The sequence below is a fragment of the Mandrillus leucophaeus genome, unplaced genomic scaffold (assembly GCF_000951045.1).
Source record: "Mandrillus leucophaeus isolate KB7577 unplaced genomic scaffold, Mleu.le_1.0 Scaffold383, whole genome shotgun sequence".
Taxonomy (NCBI): Eukaryota; Metazoa; Chordata; class Mammalia; order Primates; family Cercopithecidae; genus Mandrillus; species Mandrillus leucophaeus.
This window is the reverse complement of record NW_012104065.1, coordinates 798,114-824,308: the sequence shown is the minus strand read 5'-3', so window position 1 is coordinate 824,308 and position 26,195 is coordinate 798,114. Positions and strand designations below refer to the sequence as shown.

The 26,195-nt window shown below is 34.7% G+C and overlaps 1 protein-coding gene across 3 annotated transcripts in view; it reads right to left on the bottom strand.

Moving 5' to 3' along the window:
* Nucleotides 1-26,195, bottom strand: part of ATF7IP (activating transcription factor 7 interacting protein) — a 141,507-nt gene that overhangs the window by 38,147 nt on the left and 77,165 nt on the right. For all 3 annotated transcript variants that reach the window (XM_011990790.1, XM_011990791.1, XM_011990789.1), the window contains exons 6-10: nt 21,087-21,152; nt 11,534-11,607; nt 10,878-10,966; nt 7,042-7,680; nt 1,613-1,677 (exon numbers count right to left, since the gene is read on the bottom strand). In XM_011990790.1, coding sequence (XP_011846180.1) covers nt 1,613-1,677; nt 7,042-7,680; nt 10,878-10,966; nt 11,534-11,607; nt 21,087-21,152 — 933 coding nt within the window. The remainder of the gene's footprint in view (nt 1-1,612; nt 1,678-7,041; nt 7,681-10,877; nt 10,967-11,533; nt 11,608-21,086; nt 21,153-26,195) is intronic.

The following is a 26,195-nucleotide window of genomic DNA, read 5'->3' as shown; positions in this document are numbered from 1 at the left end:
TGGTATGATCTCAGCTCACTGCAACCTCCGCCCTCCTGGGTTCAAGCAATTCTCCTGCCTTAGCCTCCCAAGTAGCTGGGATTACAGGCACCTGCCACCACGCCAGGCTAATTTTTGTCCTTTTAGTAGAGATGGGGTTTCCCCATGTTGGCCAGGCTGGTCTCAAACTCCTGACCTCAGGTGATCATCTGCCCACCTCGGCCTCCCAAAGTGCTAGGATTACAGGCGTGAGACACCGTTCCCAGCTACATATACTAGATTTCAGCAAAATACTCTATACAGTAGAGTTCAATACAACTTTCTGCAATGATGAAGAGAGTCTATATCTGTGTGGTCCAATATGCTAGCCACTAGCCATTTGTAGCTACTGAACCTTGAAATGGCGGTTATTTTGACTGAGGAACTAAATTTGTAATTTAATTTAAATAGCTACATGTGACTAGTGGCTATCATAGTAGATATCACAGCTCTAGAAGAACCACCATTTATAAAATGACAAAAAATAGCCATCATAATGTCCATTTTCCTTTCCTTGAAAATATTACTTAAAAAAAAAAAAACTCACTGAGGGAAGTAGAGATGTTCATAAATTCTTTGTTTAAAGTTTAACTAGACTTCCTATAAATGTCACTAAGTATCACTGAATATATCAGCATTTTCTATATGTCTTCTAGAAAGTATCTCAATCTTATAATTTTAAATGAAAACACAGTTATATCCACAAGACATGCTGAGAAACAATCACAACTTTGATCTCTAATAGTGCACACAAAAACTGCTAACACTTGTAAGAAGTTAAGATATTTTTAATAGCTTTTATTTGATCTATAAACTATGGTATATATCTAGGTTGGTCAAAATCCATTGTTTTTAAGGAAAATAGTCACATTTAAAGATCAAAAAAGTTTTAAAAATCTTGTCAGTTTTTCATGCCTGACATGCTCAAAGATTTTTGTTCTTCTAGGAATATATGAGATTCTTGAAATGATTCAAAGGAAGTGAAGAAAATAAAACTATCAGTAGCCTAATCACTATGAACTGATTATACCTAAAGCAATAAAGAACAAGGAAGAACACTGTTAATACAGGAAAGAAGTAGTTACTCTATTATTGGGTGGTTAAGATTTAATAGGAAAAAGTACAAAGACTGGCAAAGTGCTAATAAACAAGCAGACAGACAAAAAATTCTTCCTCAAAAGGTATTTCTGATTACCTTTGAGGAAATTAAAATGGTGGTAGGGGTCTGTAGAGAGTGGTACAAGTGAGGGTAAACCAGTGAAACACTCTTAAAAAAGATGTACCTGGAAGAAATTACATGTGTTTTCTTTTTGCAGACAATCTTTATAGAATGTAAAGGCAAACGACTGGACTGTCAATTGTACTAATCAAATCATTCAGTTAATAAACTATTACCTCTAAGAGAACTGCTATGTAAAAACAAAAAACAAAAAATATCAATTCTTGTCAAATATTACAGAGAAGTTATGAGACAATATTTGGACAGTTATAAAAAACAGACATAGAACAATTTTCATTCAATCAAAGAATGATGAAAATTCATTTTCCTGTAGACCATACTTAGGATTTTACTTTGAAGAAGGAAAAATCTTACCTGTGATGTGCTATCAGCTGCTTTCTTACTGACAGAAGCATCTATTGTTTTGTTCGTCTGGTTTTCTGAAAAGTAAAAAAAAGCCATTTTTAAAAACATCTACAAAATGTAAAAAGTTAAGTTGCTTTATATAAAACAATTCATATTGTTTTCTCCAACTATTTTTCTGTCAACATGTCACATATGTAAATAAAAACTCAAACTCACAGATCACTGCTATAGTATCTTTCAGAAGGGGAAATTCACAATACTGATTAAAAAACACTTTCCACTGGCCCAGCAATTTTAACTCTAAGCAGTATCTCATGGAAATAATTTAAGATACACAAAACTTAAATGTTCTAACATGAGGAAATAGTTAAACAAAATATAATTCCTGCATTCTATGTCCCTTTGGAGAAAAAAATTTAATATGTCAAAAATGTTTCCAATAAATTCAGTAGAAACAGTTGCAGTAAATCCAAGAAAATACACATGCATATTTCTCAGTAGTTCAATCATCCATGATTTTTCTTTCTCTGTTCATTTTTCAATTAACTTGTAATGACTTTGCAGTTAAAAAAAAATGTTACTTCCAGAACAGCACAGAAAATGAACAAAGCATATTTTGTCCCAATTTCTAATGAGAGGAAAAGAGAGAATGCATTAAATTTCATCAAAGGTTTTATGTACCTATTGAGATTATTTAGGGTTTCCTGTTTGGTAACATGGGGTTTTTAAATGTTGAAACAGCCCATCCTTTCTTTCTGGAGATAAAACCCTCCTGGTCAAAGTATGGCATTCCTTTCATTTGTAAGTCTTCAGAATGCATACAGAGTAAACAATTTACGTTTAAAAAAATACAGGAGATTAAACTACCTATGTATTTCCATATGTACATATGTAAATCTGTATGTCTAAAAAATCAAGTTGGGTTAATATTCACCTGTTAAAAGAGACGTATTCTAGGGTACAGAAGTAAAAAGGATGCCCTTTGATTTCTCCTACCTTGTCTGAATTACTTTCTTTTTGTAAGAATAATATTAATATATTATCTATTTAAAAATATATTCAAATTACTTCATTTATTACAAATGAGCATCTGTTTGGGACTAAGAAGTTCCTGAAAGACTAACAAAACTAATTCTAGGTTACTGATGTTACATAGTGGAGTATTAAGATACACTAGGTGATACTACCAAAATATCAGTGATTTACTACCAAAGGTTTTTATATACGATGTTAAAATACATTCATTTGGATTTGAAACACTTTCATCTTCAACTCAAAATAACTTTACATAAAAAGTAAATGAGGAAGCCTCACTTTTGTGTTTTTATTTTTTAATTCTTTATTTTATTTATTTTTTTCTTTTTGAGAGAGTCTTGCTCTGCCACCCAGACTGGAGTGCAGTGGCACGATCTTGGCTCACTGCAACCTCCATCTCCCAGGTTCAAGCGATTCTCATGTCTCAGGCTCCCGAGTAGCTGGGACTACCAATGAGTGCCACCATGCCTGGCTAATTTTTGTTTTAGTAGAGACCTGCTTTCACCATGCTGGCCAGGATGGTCTCGATCTTCTGGCCTCAAGTGATCCACCTGCCTCACCCTCCCAAAGTGCTGGGATTATAGGCATGAGCCAACATACTTGGCCTCATTTTTACTTTTTGTCATAATATTTTCATATAAGAAAATTCCTAAAGATGCAAGAAAGATTTAGACTGCTTAATAAAATGTTACATACACATTTCTTTGTTACCCAGCATGATTCTCTCTTAGACCTAATTGCCTTAGAGCTATAAGTTAATTATTCACGGAACTGTAATAATATTCCTTATTCTAGATTCTCAACTAACATCTCCCTTGCCCATTATTACACAATTTTTCCCTTGATTCTTAATGTAATGTCTTATAGCTCCATTGCATTGCTTTTGCTTTCTTCTGTAAGATCTACTTTGGATGACTTCTGGATATAAATATTATAACTCCATCTATCAAGGCAACAAAACTGGTCAGGATGTAAAATAAGAAATTATAGCTTAAAATCCTTCTATCATATGGAATACATCTCCATAAAAATAAAAATAAAAGTAAATAAAATTAAAAAGTACTTTACAGGAGTTAAACTGGCAGTATCCCTTAGTAGCTCTGGATAATTGTATGAACATAAAAAAGGCAAACACTTCATTCATTTAATTCTATCCTTGAAGAAATGGTTGAAGAAATAATTGCTGTGTTTAAACTCTCACTTGTTTTTGTTTCTGAGACAGGGACCTTCCTCTGTTGCCCAGGTTGGAGTGCAGTGGCACGACCATGGCTCACTGCAGCCTTGACCTCCTGGGTTCAAGCAATCCTCCTCCTTCGGCCTCCTGGGTAGCTGGGACTGCAGGCATGTGTCACCATGCCAAACTAATTTTTTATTTTTTGTACATATGGGGGTCTCACTATATTGCAAGGCTGGTCTCGAGCTCCTGAGCTCAAGCCATCCTCCTGCCTCAGCCTACCAAAGTGTTGGTATTACAGGCATAAGCCACCATGCCCAGCCAACTCTAGTTTTACATAGTCTTAGAACAAGATGTTTAATGTAATTTGAAAGTGTACCTTGTACATGGATTGTATATAACTTCCCCCAAATCTGTTCTTTCTTTAATGTCTAGTTTAGTAAATGGAACAACATTTAAAAATGTCTTAGAAAGCTGAGTCATCTTTGAGTTCTCCATCTTTTCCACACATCTAAACTTTTATTAATAAATTACCAAGTACTGCCAATGCTACCTCTTAAATAACGTTTAAATCTTTTTCATACCACCATCTCTCATCTCGTACACTACAAGAGCCTCCAGTCTCCTAATTGGTCTTCCTAACATTATTCTTATCCCTTCCAAACCATTCTCCATACTGTAACCAGGGTTCATGGATGTCACATTATCCTCTATACCTCCTACAAAAACCCTTTAACCCTATTTCCCCCATTCTTCTGTTCATTACTTCATACCTTTCCAGATTTCCCATGTTCTCTTTTGTCCTCTCACGAAAACCTGCAAATCCTAACACTCATCACATTTATAATTAAATCCTTATTTAATGACTACATTCCCTATTTGATTGTAAGCTTGGTGAGATCATAGTGACTATTTTATACATTTCTGTGTATCTAAAGAACCTCAGATAATATAGGCATTCATTACTTTGTGAATGAATGAAATTAGCTATAGTTTGAGCTTTAAATTTCCAAGCCCTTAGGAGGACATTTACCTCACTATAAACAGAAATACAGATTTAAAATCCATAAGGATATACTTAACTATAATAAAATACATACAAATGCATGAACATATAGCATATGTTCTTATTAAGCAAATATAATACCCACATAAGTATAGAGCTTAGAAAATTTTAATTATATAACCTAATTAATTTATCAAACTACTAAATGTAGTAGAGATGTACTGAAGTTCGGCTTCAGTTTAGGTTTTGGGACTCCTAAAAAGCCAAATGCTTACTTTAATATCATTTATGTCGCTGCTGAAATTATACTTGATCAAAGAACATATTATAAGTAATAAAGTCAGAACTGAAGAATAAGCAAGTTCATAAGATCTCATTTTAGTTAGCATTATGAAAAAAATACAAACAAAGCTTGTCATTCACATTTATTCATTATCAAATGTAGGTAAACATTCTAAATGGAACTTGAAGATCTTGATATAATTACATATTAAAAATATATAAATGTGTTAAATAAATATATGTGTTAAAATATGTAATTTTATGTTTAGAAATAATTGTACATTATCTTAGAATGCTACACCAATTAATGATTGTGAAAACTTACTTTTATATAAAAAAATTAAGAATAGTCAAATGAAACAGACTGACATGCATTACTAATAGTGTACATCAACTAGATAATTTGGGGAATATACCCTTTCTATAAAAACTGTAAGAGAACAGAATAATGAAATTATAATTCTGACACTTTTAGAAGTGTTTGGAGTACGAGCATGACATTAAACAAATACTCTTAAATTATTTCTTTTCAAGTCATGGTTTCTCAGGAAAAGTTCTCTATTTAAGAATATATCTCATCTCATGACCATGAAATTAAAACAATGTCAACTTTGCCTCAAAATTTCATAAGGAGGAAAACCCAAAATCACATAAAACAATGTCCATCACTAAATCATCTGGCATTAAAAAATACTAAGAACTAAAAGAAAAAGAAGTTACAGAAAAATGAAATATCACCCAAAAATCTTGTATGTCCACTGACCTCAGTTAAAAGTAAGCATCTCTTTTAGTGTTGTAAACATGAAAGAATATCCAAAAAATAATGTGGTAGCAGATAATACTAACAAACATTTGCCCCTGTACTATGCAAACATTTAAATTGTAAATACTATAAATAATAATTACACTTTCATATAAAACATTAGTTTATTCTTATAAATATGATAAGAGTGATATCCAGCTTCAATCCAACATTAATTTTGATCTGCCACTCATTTACTTTCTTAACAACTCTGAAATACCGTCATTGTTTTATATGAGAAAACACTTAAGGAGTAACTACACTAGTAATGACTGTATGACAAATAAAAACTAAGGCTTGTACATCTCACTTATAAAAGTAATTTTGTACTTTAGAATTTGTTTCCTACATTACATGGTCACTTACAACATCAATAAGAAAAACACTACCAATTTTACTATACACATGATGCCTACCCTTCCCTGCCTTTCCAAAAGTAGTGCGGATACATGTGAAGTCAGAAATGAAGAATAAGCAAGCTCAAGAATGCATACAACACAAACTCTTTCCAGGAGCCAGGAAGACACAGAGTTTGGCAGATTTTAAACAGGTATAGTCAAGTTCTCCTTTTTGCAGTATTTCTAAGTAAAATACAAACAATCATATAATATGTCATATGGGAAAACAGAAAGGATAAAACAAGAAGGACTCAAACATTTTATAGTAAATGTGAAAGAAAATCTATTTTTAAGTTGTTCAAATTTGGAAGCTATGAATGAGAGCACAAAGGATTTTCCAAATGTGTAAGGAACATAAACGTGCCTTTTTTTCTTAAGAGCATATATTATGTAAATTTGATACTTTAAAATGTTTTAAACAGACATTGCTGGCAAATGTATCATAAAAGTAACTCATAATGCTTGCCACAAAGCCATAAATTCAAAATTCACCAAACTTAGAAAAATTACTAAACGATAAAACACAGACACTAACTTCTAATTCAAAATAAACCCCCTCTCAAGCCTCATTTTAGCAACATCATTTCTCTCAGGTATCTAAAAAATTACTAAAAATAATGAAGAAAATTCTATTTATTTTGTCCTTCCAATAATGCTAGCCACTTAGAAAAAAAAAGTTCAATCGTTACAAGGCTATTAACATGCTTGCATTTCTAGCATTAAACCTACATGGTGACTTACCAATTCTTGGGGTGGTATTGCTGTTCTGTTCTGCAGGAGACGAAGTACTAAATGCAGAAATTGGAATTTTCATCTGTATAGGACCTCGATTATTTGATGGACTATAGAGTCCTGATGGGCCCACTGTGGGCAAAGAAGTCCTTGTGGCTTGTACAATAGAGTGTGCCGTTGGAACAGCCTGCACCGCAAGTGTTGTTCCCAATGGTGCAGCACTGGCAGTAGGGTTCCTTTGAATACTAGAACTGGGCACAGAAGGAACGTTGTTTGGTTTAGTGGGATTTGGCAAGGATGGCAAGGATACTGGATTTTTGGTAAGACCACTCACTGTAGGTGGGCTTTGCACAGAAATGAATTCAACGTTGCCAGATGGTTGATTAGTCACCAAAGTCCCTGGATGGCTCTGTAGAAGCTGAGGCTGGGAGGATACTGCAACAGGTACATGCAAAATCACTGGCAAAGGTTGTAAAGAGATTGTAGGTTGAGGATTTCCACTAGGCACCTGAGTAGTAGCAACTACAGTAGCTGTATTGGGTGCAGGAAGAACTGACGTTGCTGTGAGGGAACCCGAAGTCACTGGAGTCTGCAATTTAGGTTGACTACTGACAACTGTTGGAGGAGTGACAAGATTGGTTGAAGATACTATAGAAAGAAAACAGAATTCTCTGTTTAAATGGTTATATTAATTTATCAACTAAGAAAATATGACAGATACAAATTAAATACATTGCATTAGACTTAGCATAGATTAAATACATCGCAAAGACTGTAAAGTCTTTTATCATGAAATTTTTTCCAGATTCAAATTCTGAAATTTAATTTAGAATTAAATTCTTAGAAGAATTTTGCATGTAGGTTTAGTATATTACAAAAACAGCACATGATGGATGATTAATATGCAAGACTACTGAGTATCAAAATGGTCTCTGAAAATTACTATAATCACTTTAGAGTACCTAACTAGTAAACAAATAAAAAATACTAAAAAGTTAAGTAAAAATATATATTTTTGAAACTACATTAAAAACATTATAAATGCCTTAAAACGCAAGTAATATATAAACTCAAATAGTAAATCTAAAGAGTCATGACCATTAATGAATAACAGGTAAGCTTACTCATTATATTTTATTATTTGAACCATGTCTGTATCTTTGGATCAAGTTTGACTGAATTCCTTGGGAGAGGAACTATTAGGGGGAGGTTCCCTCTACTGACACCCTACTGACATTGTATGATATGAAAAATAGCACTGAGTGAAGTTGACAGATGAATTAAGAAGAAATTAGGTAGCATATACAGAAGAACAGAGAAAATACAAATGCTGACAAATGCTGGTCACTACAGTTTTATAGCAATTTTCAACTACTTGTGTTTATTCTCATTGGAACAGGTTTAAAATATATGACCAAACTTCTTTCTCACTGATTTATAGTCTTTCCAAAAATCACAGGTTCACTAGAGCAGCAGTTTCTCGAAGTGTGGTCCAGGGGGGTGCCTGGGGTTTTCTGAGACCCTTTTGGGGAGTTTGCAATGTCAAAACTATTTTCATAACAATGAGACATTATTTGACTTTTTAAATGAGCAGACATTTGCACCAATGGAGCAAAAGCAATGGTAAGTAAAACTTCTGATGCTTAGTACAAAAATCAAGGTAGTACAATGGACCAAACGTCGCTGCATTCTTCATCACATGCTTACAGTAAAAAACAAAGTCAGTTTTACTTAAGAATCCCCATGATACAGCAGTAAAAACTATTAACTTTATTATATCTCAACTTTTGAATGGGGGTTCTTTTCTTAATATTCCATGTGAAGGAATAGGCAGTACATACGAGACAACTACTGCGTGCCAAAGTAGGATAGTTAAGGAAAAATGCGTGTGCAATTGAGCTATAAACTAAACTAGCAATCTTTCCCACGAAAGACTATTTTTACTTGAAAGAATGACCTATAGACACACCGATGATTCACATGTGGGTATTTTGAAGATCTTTTGTTAGAAATAAACTAGGTAAGGCAGTCACTTCAAAGAAAAAAAGCCCAACTGTATTTATCAGTAATAATAACATTTGAGTTCTTAAGCAAAACTAAGAACATTAGAAAAAACTTTTATCTGTCACTGAAAGCATGACAGCTCCCTAAATCCTTAAAATGCTTCTCTGAGTAGAACTGATAGTAAAATCAGTAAACGTAATTTTTAAAAATAATATTAACAAAATGTGTCAATATTTGGAAGATTTGCATAACTTGGTGAATAGTTTTCAAATGATCAATGAATATTAGTAAAACTCCATGTGCAAGTACAAGATAGAGGAATTTTTTTTTTTTTTTTTTTTTTTAAAGACAGGGTTTGCCTCTATCGCCCAGGATGGAGTACACTGGCGCAATCTTGGCTCACAGCAGCTTACACCTCCTGGGCTCATGTCATCTTTCCACCTCAGCCTCCCAAGTAGCTGGGACCACAGGCATGCACCACCATGTCCGGCTACTTTTTGTATTTTTTGTAGAGACAAGTTTCACTATGTTGCCCTGGCCGGCCTGGAACTCCTGAGTTCAAGTGATCCACCTGCCTCGGGCCTCCCAAAGTGTGGGAATTACAGGCATAAGGCACCACACTTGTCCAATAAATGGATTTTAATGGAGGAGTTAGAAAAGTTCTTTGGTGTGGTTTCAGATTATACTTCACAACCAACCTTAAAGAAACTACTACTGGACAGTATCAAAGAAGAATATCCACAATTATCTGTAAGGGCTAGCCCTTTTCCATCTATATATTTGTATAAGACTGGATTTCCTTCATATGCGTCAACCAAATCAACATTTTAAAACAGACTAAAAGCAGATACAGATATGAGTATACAGCTATCTTTAGCTGTCTTAATGTCTCAAAGTATTAAAGAGATACGTAAAAAATGTAAGAGAATAATGCTCTTTGTGCTGCTATTATTTAAGTGAAAATACACTTAGTTTCATTTTAAAAAGTTTTTTGTGTTAGACATGAGTTTACTATTACTTTATTTATTTTTATATTTATTATTTATTTATTTTTTTTTTTTTGAGAGAAAGTCTCACTCTGTCGCCCAGGTTGGGGTGCAGTGGCGTGACCTTGGCTCACCGCACTCCACCTCCCGGGTTCAAGCGATTCTCCTGCCTCAGCCTCCTGAGTGGCTGGGATTACAGGCACCAGCCATCATGCCTGGCTAATTTTTGTATTTTGGTAGAGATGGGGTTTCACCATGTTGGCCAGGCTGGTCTCAAATTCCTGACCTCAAGTGATTGCCTGCCTCAGCCTCTCAAAGTCCTGGGATTACAGGCGTGAGCCACCAAGCCCAGTCTACTTTTATTTAAAAAAAAATCTTTAAATTTCTGTTTAATTTCTACTTCATTTCAACTGAAAATAAACATCAACTGATGTAACCCACATAAATAAAAGTTCTGGGGTTCTTAATAATTTTTTAAGATTGTAAAGGGATCTAGAGACGAGAAAGTTTGTGAACTACTACAATAGAGATCTGAATATCTATACTGTATTTTCACATATACTTATCTACCACCCTAAATTTTTTTGTTTTAAGAGACAAGTGGATTTCACTATGTTGCCCAAGTTGACTCGAACTTCTGGGTTCAGGTAATCCTCCTCAGCCTCCCAAGTAGCTGAGACTATAGGCATGTGCCACCATGCCCAGTTTGATCCTGAATTTTTAACAAAATTTTTGTACTTAGACCAATGTGCCCAATTTCTTAATCCATTTCAACCTCAAAAGAATGTAAGAAAAGAGAACCAAAGCCTTTACTTCCTAAGAAAATGTATTTTGGTATTTTAAAAAAAAAGTTACCTGTATTCACAGGAGTTTGAAAGGATGGTGGTGCACTCTCGCTTACATTTCTTTTGGACTCCAGCATCTGTCTCACTGTGCCTGCATTTCTATGAAATATATATACACACAAATAGTCAACAGATACGCCACTCTGGGAAAACCAACTGATATCTAGAATAAGCAGTGGCCCATAGGGGAAAAAGGGTGGCTAGACTTGGGTTTCACAACCCTAAACTGCAAGCAAAAACAGTGAGGCATAGCTGGCACAAAGACTTCTAAATGCTGGGGTCTATGGCATTAGGGAAGTCTTAACTCTTGTATTCTAATGTCTGTTATCAGTACTTAACCTGAATACCAAAAGTAGGTCCTAATATGTACAGACATTAGTCTTTCTCACCCTTAACAGAAGTATTTCTCAATTACTCGAGAGAATACTATTTAAGACAAGTGGTTAAACAAATATATAGTGACCAAACAATGCCTTGCAATAAGTTAGCAAAAGTATTATTCACAGATGAACAATATAATGAAGCAGAAAAAGAAAATATACTAACCAAGTGCACCACTTATTTCCACATAAATACCATGATTACACTGCAAGATTCTTCGACCAAATAAAGAAAATTAGAACTTTGTTCTGTTATTTAAAAACTAGACAGACTATGAATTCTCACCTGTAAGGCATGTTATTATTGCTGTTGACATCATTTACAGTTTTTCCTGGTGATACTGGTGGGTTGGGTGGATGCTGGGGGAGAAAAAAAATCCAGGTAAAAATAAAACTCAACACACAGGGAATCTTTAAAAAAAAATAAGACCTGTAGATGCCTGTCAATATATTATCTGTCAGTGCTCTAATACAATGGGAAACATTGCCAGCTGAGACAACAATTTCAATCTTGGCATTATCACTTGTTCATTGTATCTTAAGCAAATCATTTACTTTGCTGAAGGCAACTGCTTATCATTTGAGAGACTAATAAAATAATTCCTGCATCTCAGTGTTCTTATGAAGATTAAATTAAAAACACAAAAATGGCTTACATGCTGTAAGAGTTTAAAAACATTAACAATATAAATCTAAAGAATAACCAGACTCACTCATTTAACACATAACTAGTGAATGCCTACCATGTAGCAGGCATCATATTAGCACCAGCAGTTCAACAAGTAAGTGGTATCCCATGTCACAAATCAAAATTTTCAAACCAAAATTATTTTTAAGTTGTTTTTTAAAAAAATACTACCTACCACTGTGTGACTTAAATTATTTCATAAAATGTCACAAATCTAAGCTTCAGTAACAACTTATTTCAGCCTTTCTCCCCAAAACCAGGGAATACAGAAATGGAATTATAACACCTACATATTAATTATCATTATTTAGGCCTCCGTCATTAATAACACTATCATCATTTATGTCTTAAAACGAGGCCGGGTACAGTGGCTCACACCCATAATATTAGCACGTTGGGAGGCTGAGACAGGCAAGGATTGCTTGAGCTCAGGAGTTATAGACCAGCCTGGGCAATGTAGCGAAACCCCATCTCTAAAAATATATATATATGTGTAAAAATTAGCCAAGCGTGTTAATACACGCCTGTGGTCCCACCTCCTTGGGAGGCTAAGGTGGGAGGACAGCTTGAGCCGAGGAGGCAGAGGTTGCAGTGAGCTGAGATTGTGTTACTGCAATCCAGCCTGGGTGACACAGCCAGACTATGCCTCAAAAACAAACAAAAAAAAAAAAATGAGAAGAATAAAATATCTACTCAAGACTAAGTCAAGTGTAAGAACAACATATTAAACCAAAGGTAATAAATGCTTAGAATTACAATGAGCAGATGCCCTTAATCACTCTTCTTAACAACAAACACATCTTGCTACTTTTTATATGACACAACAATAATTTCAACCTTCTAGTATGACATTGCATTAGATATGTGTAGAGGGAAAAACAACAGAATTAAGATAATATGCTATAAAGGTATTTAAAATCTGGCTGTTAAGACAAACAAATGTAAAACAAGAGAAAAGCAAATTAAAATAACAGTGTAATGTGAATGTAAAAAGGTTAAAAAATAAGCTTTTAGGGAAAGGAATGCATCTTTAAGCACATCATTGAGTTTTTTTTTTTTTGAGATAGAGTCTCACTGTCACCCAGGCTGGAGTGCACCATTTTGGCTCACTGCAGCCTCCGCCTCCCAGGCTCAAGAGATTCTCGTGCCTCAGCCTCTGAGTAACTGGGATTACAGGTGTCCGCCACTAGGCCCAGCTAATTTTTGTATTTTTAGTAGAGGTGGGGTTTCGCCATGTTGACCAGGCTGGTCTTGAACTCCTGACCTCAAGTGATCTGCCGTCCTCGGCCTCCCAAAGTGCTGGGATTACAGGCATGAGCTACTGTGCCTGGCCATCATTAAGTAATTATTACACTCAAAATGGTTAAAAGAATACTTCAGGAGAAAAACAAAAAAGAAGAATAAATGCATAGGGAATAAATAAAACAAATGGTTTAGAACACAGGAGTCATTTGATGGAGGATTTTAAAAAACTGTGGTAGGATCAGCAACATGTCAGAACAGGAAGTCCCCTCTGCTTCCCATATGGAGATGACTTAACAAGGTAAGCATCATATTGCCTGCATGAGATTTCCACAAACTAGTTGAGAGGATATGGCACAAGGCCAAAAAGAGGCACACTGGAACAGTTAGGAAAATATATTATATTTACTCACTATACCCCATCAACCTCCCAACACAGCTTCTACATCAGAAAGGAAAGAGAAAGGTGGAGCTTGAATCCAACTGTTTAAGAAGATGCCCAATGCACTAGATTTTGTCTTACCCAAAATGGAGGACTAACCTGTAGTAAGAACTGTGGCTATGGCACTTTGGATGCCTGTGAGCCTCAGAGACCAAAGGCAGGACCCTCAACTTGATAGAGCACCAGAGAAATTGCAGTAACACTGACAGACAGCAGGGGAAGCACTAATACCACAGCTTGCTAAAGTACCAGAGGCTGCTATAGCAAAGACAGGTACCAGAGGAAGCTTCAGAGTGGAGAGGCAAACCTCTTCAGATGGAAGAGTACAAGTAAAAGCTCAGAGAAGACACACAGCCAAAAAAAGGTGTTAGAGGCCCACAGACTCTCTAACAAGGCTGACTGGTGAAGCCCTTCCTGTGTACAAGAGTCCACAAAGACTGGGAGATGTGGCTGTTTTTTCAAATGCTAAAATTTCAACAAGCATACAAATAAACAGAGAAACATGGTCCAAATAAATAAAATAAACTTCCAAAAATCAACCCTAAAGTAACAGAGATCTATGAATTATCTGCCAATGATTTCAAAATAACTATCATTAAGATACTCAACGAGGTGAAAGAGACGACAGAAAACAGCAAAATCAGGAAAAGGGTGCATGAACAAAATGAGAATATCAACAAAGAGAAACTGTAAAAACTTATCAAATAGAAATTATGAAGCTGAAAATGAAAATTCACTGTAGGGAATCAAGAGCAGACCAGATCAAACAGAAAAATAAATCCACAATTTTGAAAACAGATCATTTGAAATTATCAAGTCAGAGGAGCAAAAAGAGAACGAAGAAAAGCTAAGAAAGTCTAAAGGACTTTTGGGACACCAATAGGCAAACCAATATACACATAAGGGAAGTAAAAGAAGACAGAGAGAAAGGGGCTGGGAACTCATTTAGATAAATAATTTGCTGAAAATGTCTGAAACTGGAAGAAGAAAATGGAGATGCAAATTCAAGAAGCTCAAAGACCTCCAACTATTGTTAACCCAAAAACATCTATACTGAGATACATTATAACCAAGCTGTCTGAATCACAGTAAATAATCTTGAAAGCAGTAAGAGAAAAGCAACTCATAACAATATACAAGGGAACTCCCATAAGATAACATGCAGATTTCTCAGCAGAAACCTTGTAGGCCTGAAGGAGTGAGATAATATATTATTAAAGTGCTGAATGAAAGAACTGTCAATCAAGAATACTATATCCGGCAATAATATGCTTCAAAAATGTAGGTGAAATTAAAATTTTTCCCAGATTAATAAAAGCTGAAGGAGTTTCATCACTATACCTGTCCTACAAGAAGTGCTAAAGAAAAATCAAATACTGCATGTTCTCACTCATAGGTGGGAATTGAACAATGAGATCACTTGGACACAGAAAGGGGAGCATCACACACTGGGTCCTATTGTGGGGAGGGGGTATGGGGGAGGGATAGCATTAGGAGATACACCTAATATAAATGACAAGTTAATGGGTACCGCACACCAACATGGTACATGTATACATATGTAATAAACCTGCACATTGTGCACATGTACCCTAGAACTTAAAGTATAATAATAATAAATAAAAAAGTGCTAAAGAAAGTCCCTCAAGTGGAAACTAAAAAGTGCTACACAACATCATGGAAGCATACAAAAATATAAACCTCCCTAAGGTAAAGGTTGATAAGGAGAAAAATACAGAATCCTGTATTCTTGTTATATTGGTGCATAAATCACTTTTGATTCTGGTATAGAACTTAAAAGCTTAAAAAAACTAAAAATATGTTAACAGATACACAACATAAAAAGATGTGATATATGACATCAGTAACATCAAGTCATGGTGAGGCAGATATAAAGTAGCACTCTTATATGATTAAAGTTATTTGCAGTTTAACATAGACAGTTGTAACTTTAGGATATTTTATGTAATCCCCACGGTAACCACAGAGAAAACATCTACAGAAAATACACAAAAGGAGTTGTAAGAGGAATGAAAGCACACTCCTATACCAAAAGAAAAAAAGCAATGAAACACGAAGGAATCAAGAAACAAAAAATAGTTGTAAGTCATAGAGAAAAAAACAAAATGACAATAGTAAGTCCCTCCCAATGAGCAGTTTATTTAAATGCAAATAGATAAAACTCTCCAATCAAAACACAGGTTGACTTAATGTTTTTAAAAATAAGATCCAACTATATGCTGCCTACAAGAGGCTCACTTTGGATCCAAAATACAACATAGAATGAAAGTGAAAGGATGGAAAAATACATTCCATGCAAATGGTAACAAAAAGAGAGTAAGGATGGGCCATACTTATGTAAAACAAAATAGACTTTAAGTCAAAAACTGTCAAAACAGACAATGAAGGACATAACGATAAAAGAGTCTGTTCACCAGCTGTAACACACACACACACACACACACCCCTCCCTACCTAACATCAGAGCTTCAAATATATGAAACAAACATTGAAAGAATGAAAGGGAGAAACAGACAGCAACACAATGATAGTAGGAAACTTCAATACCCCACTTTCAATAATGGAGACAACCATCAGACAGAATATCAACAAGGAAACAGAGAACTTTAACAACACTATATGCTAATTGGACCTAACAGACATATAGAATAAGTTATCAAACAACAGCAGAATATACATTTCTCTCAAGAGCACACAGAAAATTCTCATGGATAGGTCACATGTCACAACTCAGGTCTTCACAAATTTAAAAAGAATGAAATCATGCCAAGTATCTTTTCTGACCATAATGGAATGAAACTTGAAGTCAACAGCAGAAGAAAAGTAGGAAAAGTCACAAATATGTGAAAATTAAACACGCTGTTAAAAAAAAAAAAAACCAACAAGTCAAAGAAGAAGGTAAATTACAAGATATCTTCAGACAAATGAAAATGAAAACAAAATATAATAAATTGTATGCAGTGAAAACAGTGGTAAGAAGGAAGTTTATAGTGGTAAAACACAAACAGAAAGATCTCAAATCAACAATCTAGATTTACAACTCAAAAAACTAGGGGGAAAAAACTAAACCCAAAATCAGCAAGAGGAAAGAAATAATTAAAATTAGGGCAGAAGTAAACAAAATAGAGAATAGAAAAATGGAAAAGCAAAAACAAAACTAAGAGTTGGTTTAAAAAAAAAAAAACGAAATTGATAAATCCTTAGCTAGGCTAACTAACAAAACAGATGACTTTAAAAATGAAAAGAAATGAAAGAACGAGAAGACATTAGAACTGATGCTAAACAGATAGGATTACAAGACACTACAATGAACAATTACACATCTGCAAACTTGATTACCGAGAAGAAATAAATTCCTAAAAACACACAACCCACCAAGACTGAATTATTAAAAGTAAATAAATAAATCTGGAATTAGTAAGGAGATTTAATCAGTAATACAAATATCCTAACAAACAAAAGCCTAAGGTCAGGTGCAGTGGCTCACTTGAGGTCATGAGTTCAAGACCACCCTGGCCAAATGATGAAAGTCCGTCTCTATTATAGATACAAAAATTAGCCAGACGCAGTGGTGCAGGCCTATTATTTCAGCTACTCAGGAGGCTGAGGCACACAAATCACTTGAACCAAGATCACACCACTGCACTCCAGCCTGGGTGACAGTGAGACTCTATTGAAACTATAATAATAATAATTAATAAATAATAAATTTAAAAAATAAACAAAATTAACAAACAAAAGCCTAAGACCAGATGGCTTCACTGGAGGATACTACCAAACAATTAGTAGTATTCCAAGAGGAGTACTTCCAAGTAGGAGTACTCTCAAATTCCATGTATTAGGCAATCATTACCTTGATACCAAAGCCGAATGAAGATACTAAAACTACAAATATCCCTGATGAATACTAATATAAAAATCCTCAAGAAAATATTAGCAAACCAAATTCAACAGCATGTTAAAAAGATTATACACCATGACCAAGTTGGTTTATCTGAGGAATGCAAGGATAGGTCGAGATACAAAAATCAATGTAACATAAGACATTAACAGAATAAAGGACAAGACCCACATGATCATCTTAATTGATGCAGCAAAAGAACTTGACAAAAGTCAACACCCTTTCATGGAAAAAAATAAATAAAACACTCATCAAACCAGAAATGGAAACTATCTAAATTTAACAAAGGCCATACATTAAAAACTCCACAGTTAACATCATACTCAATGGTGAAAAACTGAAAGCTTTCCTCCTAAGATAAGGAATTAAGCAAGCATGCCCACTCTGGCCACTTCTATTCAATATAGTACGGGAAATCCTAAACCAAACAATTATGCAAGAAAAAGAAATAAATGGCATCCAAATCAGAAAAAGAAGTATAAATATCTTTGTTCACAGGTGATATGATCTTATATGTAAAAACCCTAATGACAACTGTTCAAACCTAAGCAAACTCAGCAATGTTGCAGGATACAAAATCAATCTGCAAAAATCAGTTGCATATCTATAAACTATAAAAAATACAAAAAAGAAATGAACAATATAATTTACAATAGCATCAAAAAGAATAAAATACTTAGGAATACACTCAACAAAGGGAGAAAACAATTATACAACAAAAACTACAAAACAATGTTGGAAAAAGTTTAAAGACACAAATAAGTGAAAAGACATACTGTGTTCAAGGATTGGGAGACTTCTTATTGTTAAAATATCTGTATTACCCAAAGCAACCTACAGATTCAGTGCAATCCCTATCAATATTGCAATAGTGGGTTTTGTTTTTGTTTTTGTTTTTTTCCAGAAAAAAATCCTAAAATTCATATGGAATCTCAAAGGATTTTGAATTACCAAAACAATTTTGAAAAAGAACAAATTTGGAGGTTTCATACTTCCTGATTTGAAAACATATTACATATTAGGCTAAGTTGGCCACGGGGGTAGAGGGTGGGGGAACCACACAAAATATATTACAAAGCTACAGTAATCGAAAAAAGTGAGGTGCTGGCACAAAAATAGACAGAGACCAAAGGAACTGAATAGAGAGCTCAGAAATAAACTCACATATATGGTCAAATAATCTTCAACAAAACTCCCTAAACCACACAATGGGATAAGGACAGCCTCTTTAATAAATGGTGCTGGGAAAACTGGATATATACATGCAAAAGAATGAAGATGGACTCTGACAAAATATATAAAAATTAATTCAAAATTGACTAAAGATCTAAATGTAAGACCTAAAACTAAAAAATTCCTACAAGAAAACACAGGGAAAAAGTTTCATGACATTAGATTTGGCAATGATTCGTTTGTACTAATAGCACAGGTAAGAAAAGCAGAAATAAACAGAAGTGCATCAAACTTAACTTCTGTATATGAAAGGAAACAATCAAGAGAAAAGGAAACAAAGAATGCAAAAAAGTTGCAAATAATTTATATGATAAGGGTCAATATTCAGCATATATAAAGAATGCCTACAACTTAATAACAACAAAAATAAGGAACTTGATTTAAAAATAAGTTAAGAACCTGAAGAGATTTTTCTCCAAAGGAGATATATAAATGGCCAACAAGCATATGAAAAGATGTTCAACATCACTAGTCATTAGAGAAATGCAAATCAAAACTATGATGGTATCACATACATCCATGAGGATGGTCACTATCAAAAGAACAGAAAATAACACGTTAGTGAGGTTTTGGGCAATCTGGAACTCTTGAGCACTACTGGTATAAATGTGAAACGGTACAGCCTCTATGAAGAACAGAATAGGGGCTCCTCAAATATCTAAAGGTATTACTATACAACCTAGTAATTCCTCTTTTGGGTATATATGCAAAAGAATTAAAAACAGGATCTCGAAGAGATAGCTGCACTCCCGTGTACACTGCAGCATTATTCAAAATAGCCCAAAGGTAATAATGGCCCAAACGTCCATCAACAGATCAAATAATAATAAAAATAAAACCAGAAAAGGGTAGCATGAGGGAATCCACTTATGGTGATGTAACAATTTTATATATTGACTGTGATGGGGGCTACATAAATCTATACATGTGATCAAACTGCATGGAAGCATAAACACTCACAAACAGACATGCATACACAATGAATTTTTACATACACATGTAAAAACTAGTAAAAACTGTTAAGTTGATAAACTACTTAACAAAATTGTCCATTTCTTCGCTTTGATACTGTACTACAGTGATAAGATTTCACCACTCGGGGAAGCTAGGGGAAGAGTTCATACGGCTCTACGTACTATTGCTGCAAAAACAGGAAAGAATATACGAACATGCATCAATACAGAAAACTTCTAGGAAAAATGATTACTATTTATTGGTATTGGCAATTTACTATGTGCCAGATAATGGAACTATCAATATGAAGAAATGGAAGTTGTTCAAATTAAAAAATTAAAAATAAAATTCAGCAGGAAAAGAAAATAAATCCAACTAAAAACTATAATGCAATATACAAAGACTATAGTAAAATATGAATAATAAAGGAAATAACAGAAGAGTAGCAAAATGATAAACAAAGGAAAAATGAAGAAAACAACAAAAAGCAAAAGCCAGACTATGGAAGTCAATTTATGCTATAAAGTTTGGACTTAATTGTATACTTTTAAAAATATTCAAACTGTTTAAGACAATAAAGTGACTTAATCTAATCTCTGTATATTACAATTAGAGCAAAAAAGAGGTCTGACTACATGGGGAAGAAAGAAAGGGGAGAACAGGCACACTACAGGCAGTACAATACTAAAACACTTTGGGGAAAATAGTAAGAGACCATACTGGGAAACTGACAAGAATGCAAAATGAAAGAAACAAGGTAAGACAAATCCCTGAAGCCTAATTTTAAAGATGGACAGAAAATACAGCTTCAAGAATTGCATAACCTAAGGGGCCAGGCATAAAGGCTCATGTCTGTAATCCCAGCACTTTGGGAGGCCAACGTAGATGGACACCTGAGGTTGGGAGTTCAAGACCAGCCTGGCCAACATGGTGAAACCCTGTCTCTACTAGAAATACAAAAATCAGTCGGGCATGGTGGTGGGCACCTGTAATCTCAGGTACTTGGGAGGCTGAGGCAGGAGAATCAATTGAACTCGTGAGGCGGAGGTTGCAGTGAACAAAGATGGTGCCACTGAACTCCAGTCTGGGTGACAGAGAGACTTCATCTCAAAAAAAAAAAAAAAAAAGAATTGCACAACCTAAAATAAAATATAAATGTTGATATATGAGAATAGTAAATGAGGATTTGAAAGGGGTTCCTTAGTTCTAGGGCTGAAGGCACACAAATTACATACAGGAGTACACAGTATGAAAGCAAATTTCAGATTTGTAATACAGACTTTCCTCCTAATTCAGCATTTCCTAAGATTACCACTTAGAGAGCTAAATAGTAATTATGCAAGAATAGAAAACTTTACTTCATGTCTTTTCTTAAGATCTTCTTTGGCTGCTTCAAAGCGTTTGGTTAGCCTGGCTATCTTGGCCTGAAAAAAAAAAAAAAGACAAAAATGAATGGAAATCAAATGGTATTATAGCATTAAAAAAAAAAAAACCATAAATATGTAACAAGAAACCTATAGAAAGCAGGATTCTCAGAAGACAGCTGAGCAAAGAAAATAAATTAAGCTGATTATAAAATATACACTTGGAAAATACAGTTATGACTAAAACTAAGTGACCCCTAAATTCAATACTCAGATGTAAACACTCTTAATTAGGTTAGCCTATTTCTTCCTCAAACTGTGAGTGTTGCTCACCTACCAGTACATTCCTGATTATGTAAGCCTGTGTTTTGTAATTTTTTTAACACAGTTGTAATCACACTTGATTTTCTCACTGAGAATTATAAAGTGGACATATCTATAAGTCATAAAAGATCCCTTGCCAATACTACATATGGATGGATGTAGGCTTTACTGTGACACTTTCAACAGAAGTGTAGATGAATGTTCACATATTACTTTTTCACAAATTAAATTACATATTCTGTTAATCTTTAACAATCTGATAAAAAACGTTACCTTGGCTAGGCATTGTGGCTCCTACCTGTAATCCCAGCACTTTAGGAGGCCGAGGTGGGTGGATCACCTGAAGTCAGGAGTTCGAGACCAGCCTGGCCAAAATGGTGAAACCCCATCTCTACTAAAAATACAAAAATTAGCCATGGTGGTGCGTGCCTGTAATCCTAGCTACTCAGGAAGCTGAAGCAGGAGAATAGCTTGAATCCAGGAGGCAGAGGTTGCAGTGAGCCAAGATGGCACCACTGCACTCCAGCCTGGGCAACAGAGTGAGACTCTGTCTCAAAAAAAACCCAAAAACAAAACACAAACAAAAAAACCCATTACCTTGTTTGTGTCAACATGGTCAATGAGGTTATTAATCATTTGTTGTGCTTATATAAACTCCCTGATCACGTATTTTGCTCAAATACATATTGAAAGGAAATCTGAGAGAAAAAAAAAGCAGAACAAAAATAAAAATAATCATTTCACCACATGAATATTTGGTTGTATTTCCTTTCAGTCTCTTACTAAGCATCGACGTAATATTCAACTATTTCTGTTGCTGCTGCTGCTGAAGCCATTTTAAATTAAACATATTTTCAAGAAAATTACACTTCTGAGTGTATTCATGAGGCCCTACCTAAGGAAGAGCTCTGCTAGAGAATTTCTTTTATCTAATAAGGGCATTCACTTCATAAAAATGAAAAAAGGTATGATTTACTTTTAAAGTTTCTTTCAGAAAGCAGTCACTTCTAGAGGAGACCCCAAATCTTAAAATGTGCTTAAGTCCAATATTACAGCCTAGGCAATCAGTTACCTATGACTCTCAAAGGTAAAGATTTTCCTAAGGACTTAGTTATTTATGCATGTTATTAAGGCTCAAGATCATAAAGCATAATTTCATGTCCTTAATATGGATTTACCTTTCTGATAACTAAAATATCTCATATAACTTTCTAAAAAGGTATATGGTGCAGTGGCTCACGTCTGTAATCCCAACACTTTGGAAGGCCAAGGTGGGTGGACGGGTGACAAAGCGAAACTCTCTCTCAAAAAAAAAAAAAAAGAAAAGAAAAAGAAAAAGAAAAGAAAGGTATATGGGAAGGGGAAGGTATTTTCTGTACCCCAACTTATGCGAGAATGTCAATTTTCCTTTAGTCAAATTATCTAGGTGGGGCCAGGCGCAGTGGCTCACACCTGTAATCCCAGCACTTTGGGAGGCCGAGACGGGTGGATCACAAGGTCAGGAGTTCAAGACCAGCCTGGCCAACATGGTGAAACCCCATCTCTACTACAAATACAAAACTTAGCCAGGTGTGGTGGCACACGCCTGTAGTCCCAGCTATTCGGGAGGCTGAGGCAGGAGAATTGCTTGAATCCAGGAGGCAGAGGCTGCAGTGAGCCAAGATCGCGCCACTGCACTCCAGCATGGATGACAGAGCGAGACACTGTCTCAAAAAAAAAAAAAAAATTATCTAGGTGGTTATACTATAAATTGCACAGTATGCATAATGTTATTATTCTATTGTTACTTAAGCCCCACCTCCAAAATCATCTTGTATATGTTACATGTATAGAAAAAGATCTATAAGGATACATTCCAAGGTTAAAAGTAGTCACCCCTGGAAGCTATGATTGGCAGAAAGTGGGAGAGAAAGTGAACTAAGGACCTCACTTTCACATCATATATATTTGTAGTACTCAAACTCTTTTTTAAAAGAATTATCATTTTAAAAATGAAACCAGTAGCAGAAAAACAAACTCAAAATGTGGAAACTGATTTATAGTTTTCTGATATGTAATATTATAAAACAGAAAAATCAAAGAGCAGCCTTTTTGTTTTTACATAGGAAGCTGTACAATTCTTTTTTAATTATAATTCAAAATATCTGCCATACTGTGTCCAAGAATGGCTATTCTGGTAAATATTCTGAGACATTTTAAAAAAATGAATAAACAAGTCATTTTTGTAACTCCAGGAAAGTAATATTCTATCACATTGGGTTTTACTTGGGAAACTAGACAAACCAAGAATTTCATTGTGTATGTACCTTTAGGAAATAACTCTGTCTACAAAAAACAAAAGGTTTCCTTAACATCAAGGTTGGCCTATAACAAAATATTGCTGCTCATAAAAGCAAGTGAATAAACAGACCCACAGTTTCTATTATTTAAAACTGTCTCCGTATTAGGCTGTCATAATTTTACTTCATTGATAGGGAACAGGAGCTGAGGTTGAAAGGAAAAAGTAAAATACACATTTTCAGTTAAATCTACTTAAAATGGCATTTTCTAAATCATAACCAATGGAATGTTATATTCCAGAGTGTGCTGACAGCTTTTCCATTTCCATAAGAAATCTAGTTGAAATTCCGAGTATTATGAATTTGAACTATACTGTGATTTGAGAGGAATCAAGTCCTCCTATCTAAGAGCATAGTACTATTGACTCCTGTTTTCTTGTTCTGTCCTTTTTCTTCATAATGGTCTTAATAATTTATTCTTGAGTGCTTACTCATTTTTAAATAACTACCATATGTGAAACCTTTTTCTCATTATGTTTTCTAATTGGTTATTGTTGATGTAAGGAGAACTATTAGAATATGTTGTTCTTATATGAAGTAGTTGCTGTGTTTCCTTCTTCATTCAACCGTTTGTCACCTGAATTCTATTGGGTTCCCACTTACCAATTGTTACTCATTTCTTTTTCCTGTCTCATTGTATTGCCCAAGACTAATACCAAATCTCTAAATAGCAGCGTCTATTAATAGGCATTGTCTCATTCTCAACTTTAGTAGATATATTTCCAATAATCCATTATTAAATATGATATTTACAACAGGTTTCTGAAAGCAACCCTTTAAGAGATTCAAGGTATTTACCTCCTATGTTTTCCACGAATGACCAGTAAATTTTAACAAATCCGGATTTGGCATGTACTGAGATGATCACACTGTTTTTCACCTTTCCTACATTAGCAGAGTGACATACAATTGTTAATACTGAACTAGGCTTGCATTCGTAAGAGAAATCTATGCTGGGGAATAAAACTAAACTATGTTTTTGTCTCTTCTTGTGCTAGAGGTTTCACAGATGGGCTTACTTCATCAAATGGACGTCTCATCTTCCTCCATACCCTGAAACAGTTTACATCACACAAGAATTATCTGTTCCTCAATGACTTGCCAGAATTATCTGGCAAAGCTTTCTGGGTTCCATGACTTCTTCAGAAATAAATCTTTGACTACAGTTTTGATAGAGTTCCTCAAAATCTAGCTTTCCTGATTCCTTTTCTGAGACACAGTCTCGTTCTGTTGCCCAGGCTGGAATGCAGGGGCACAATCTCGGCTCATTCCAACTTCTGCCTCCCGGGTTCAAGAGATTCTCTTCCCTCAGCCTTGCTAGTAGCTGGGATTACAGGCATGTGCCATCACGCCAGGCTAATTTTTGTATTTGTAGTAGAGACGGGATTTCATTATGTTGGCCAGGCTGGTCTCAAATTCCTGACCTCAGGTGATCCACCTGTCTCAGTCTCCCAAAGCGCTGGGATTACAAGCATGAGCCATCGCAACCGGCCTCCTGCTTCCTTTTTATATACAACAGATTTCATTGGTACAAAGTTGTTAACATAAAAATGTTCTTAAAGAATCTCTTCTGGATCTTGCCTTCTTTTCTAATCCTTGTGCAGTTTATTTGTACTTATTTTAATTCTAGGTCAAAGACTTATCAGACCAATAGAACAATTTGTCTCAGACGTATTCAACTGAACAATTTGTCCCTGGATAATTATACTAAAACATATTAAGCCAAAAGTCAAAATATCATATTAGCTAACAGGAAATTGTTCTGAAATATGCAGTAAGAACGAATTGAAAGTTTTATTTCCAAATCAACTACTCCACATAAATTTGGCCAAAATGAGCACAACAGATCTCAACAAACTCCTCTCATTGTTGTGCACTATGCTTTATATTTGTTATAAGAGGACTCGATTTGCTAAGTGTTACTGTACACAGAGTGAAGGGCAAAATCGGGCTGAACTATGTACGCATTGCAAAACAGGCAGCAAAGTTTGGGTAGAACGGTTGCCAACAATTGCTACATGGGTACTATCCACACCAAAAAAATATATTTCCCTCTCGAGAGCACAACCATAATGATACTTGATTTTGTATGCTACTGAAAATAAGTAGATATTAATTCAAACCTAACTGTTATAAAGTTAAGATGTTAAGTGTAATCCTGAGGGTAACCACTAAGGAAAAAACTAAAACTATATATAAGAAGAGAAACAAGATGGAATCAAAATGATATACTAAGAAAAAATCAATTGCAAAACAAGGCAGTAATGGAGAAAGTAGAAACAAAAAAGGTATCAGACATAGAAGAAATGACAAATTGCAAAAGTTTTTCCTTATTAGTAACTACTTTAAATGTAAATAAACTCCCTGATTAAAAAGCAGAGATTGGTGGAAGTGATAATAAATCATGACCAAACTATATACCATCTGCAAGACTTCATCA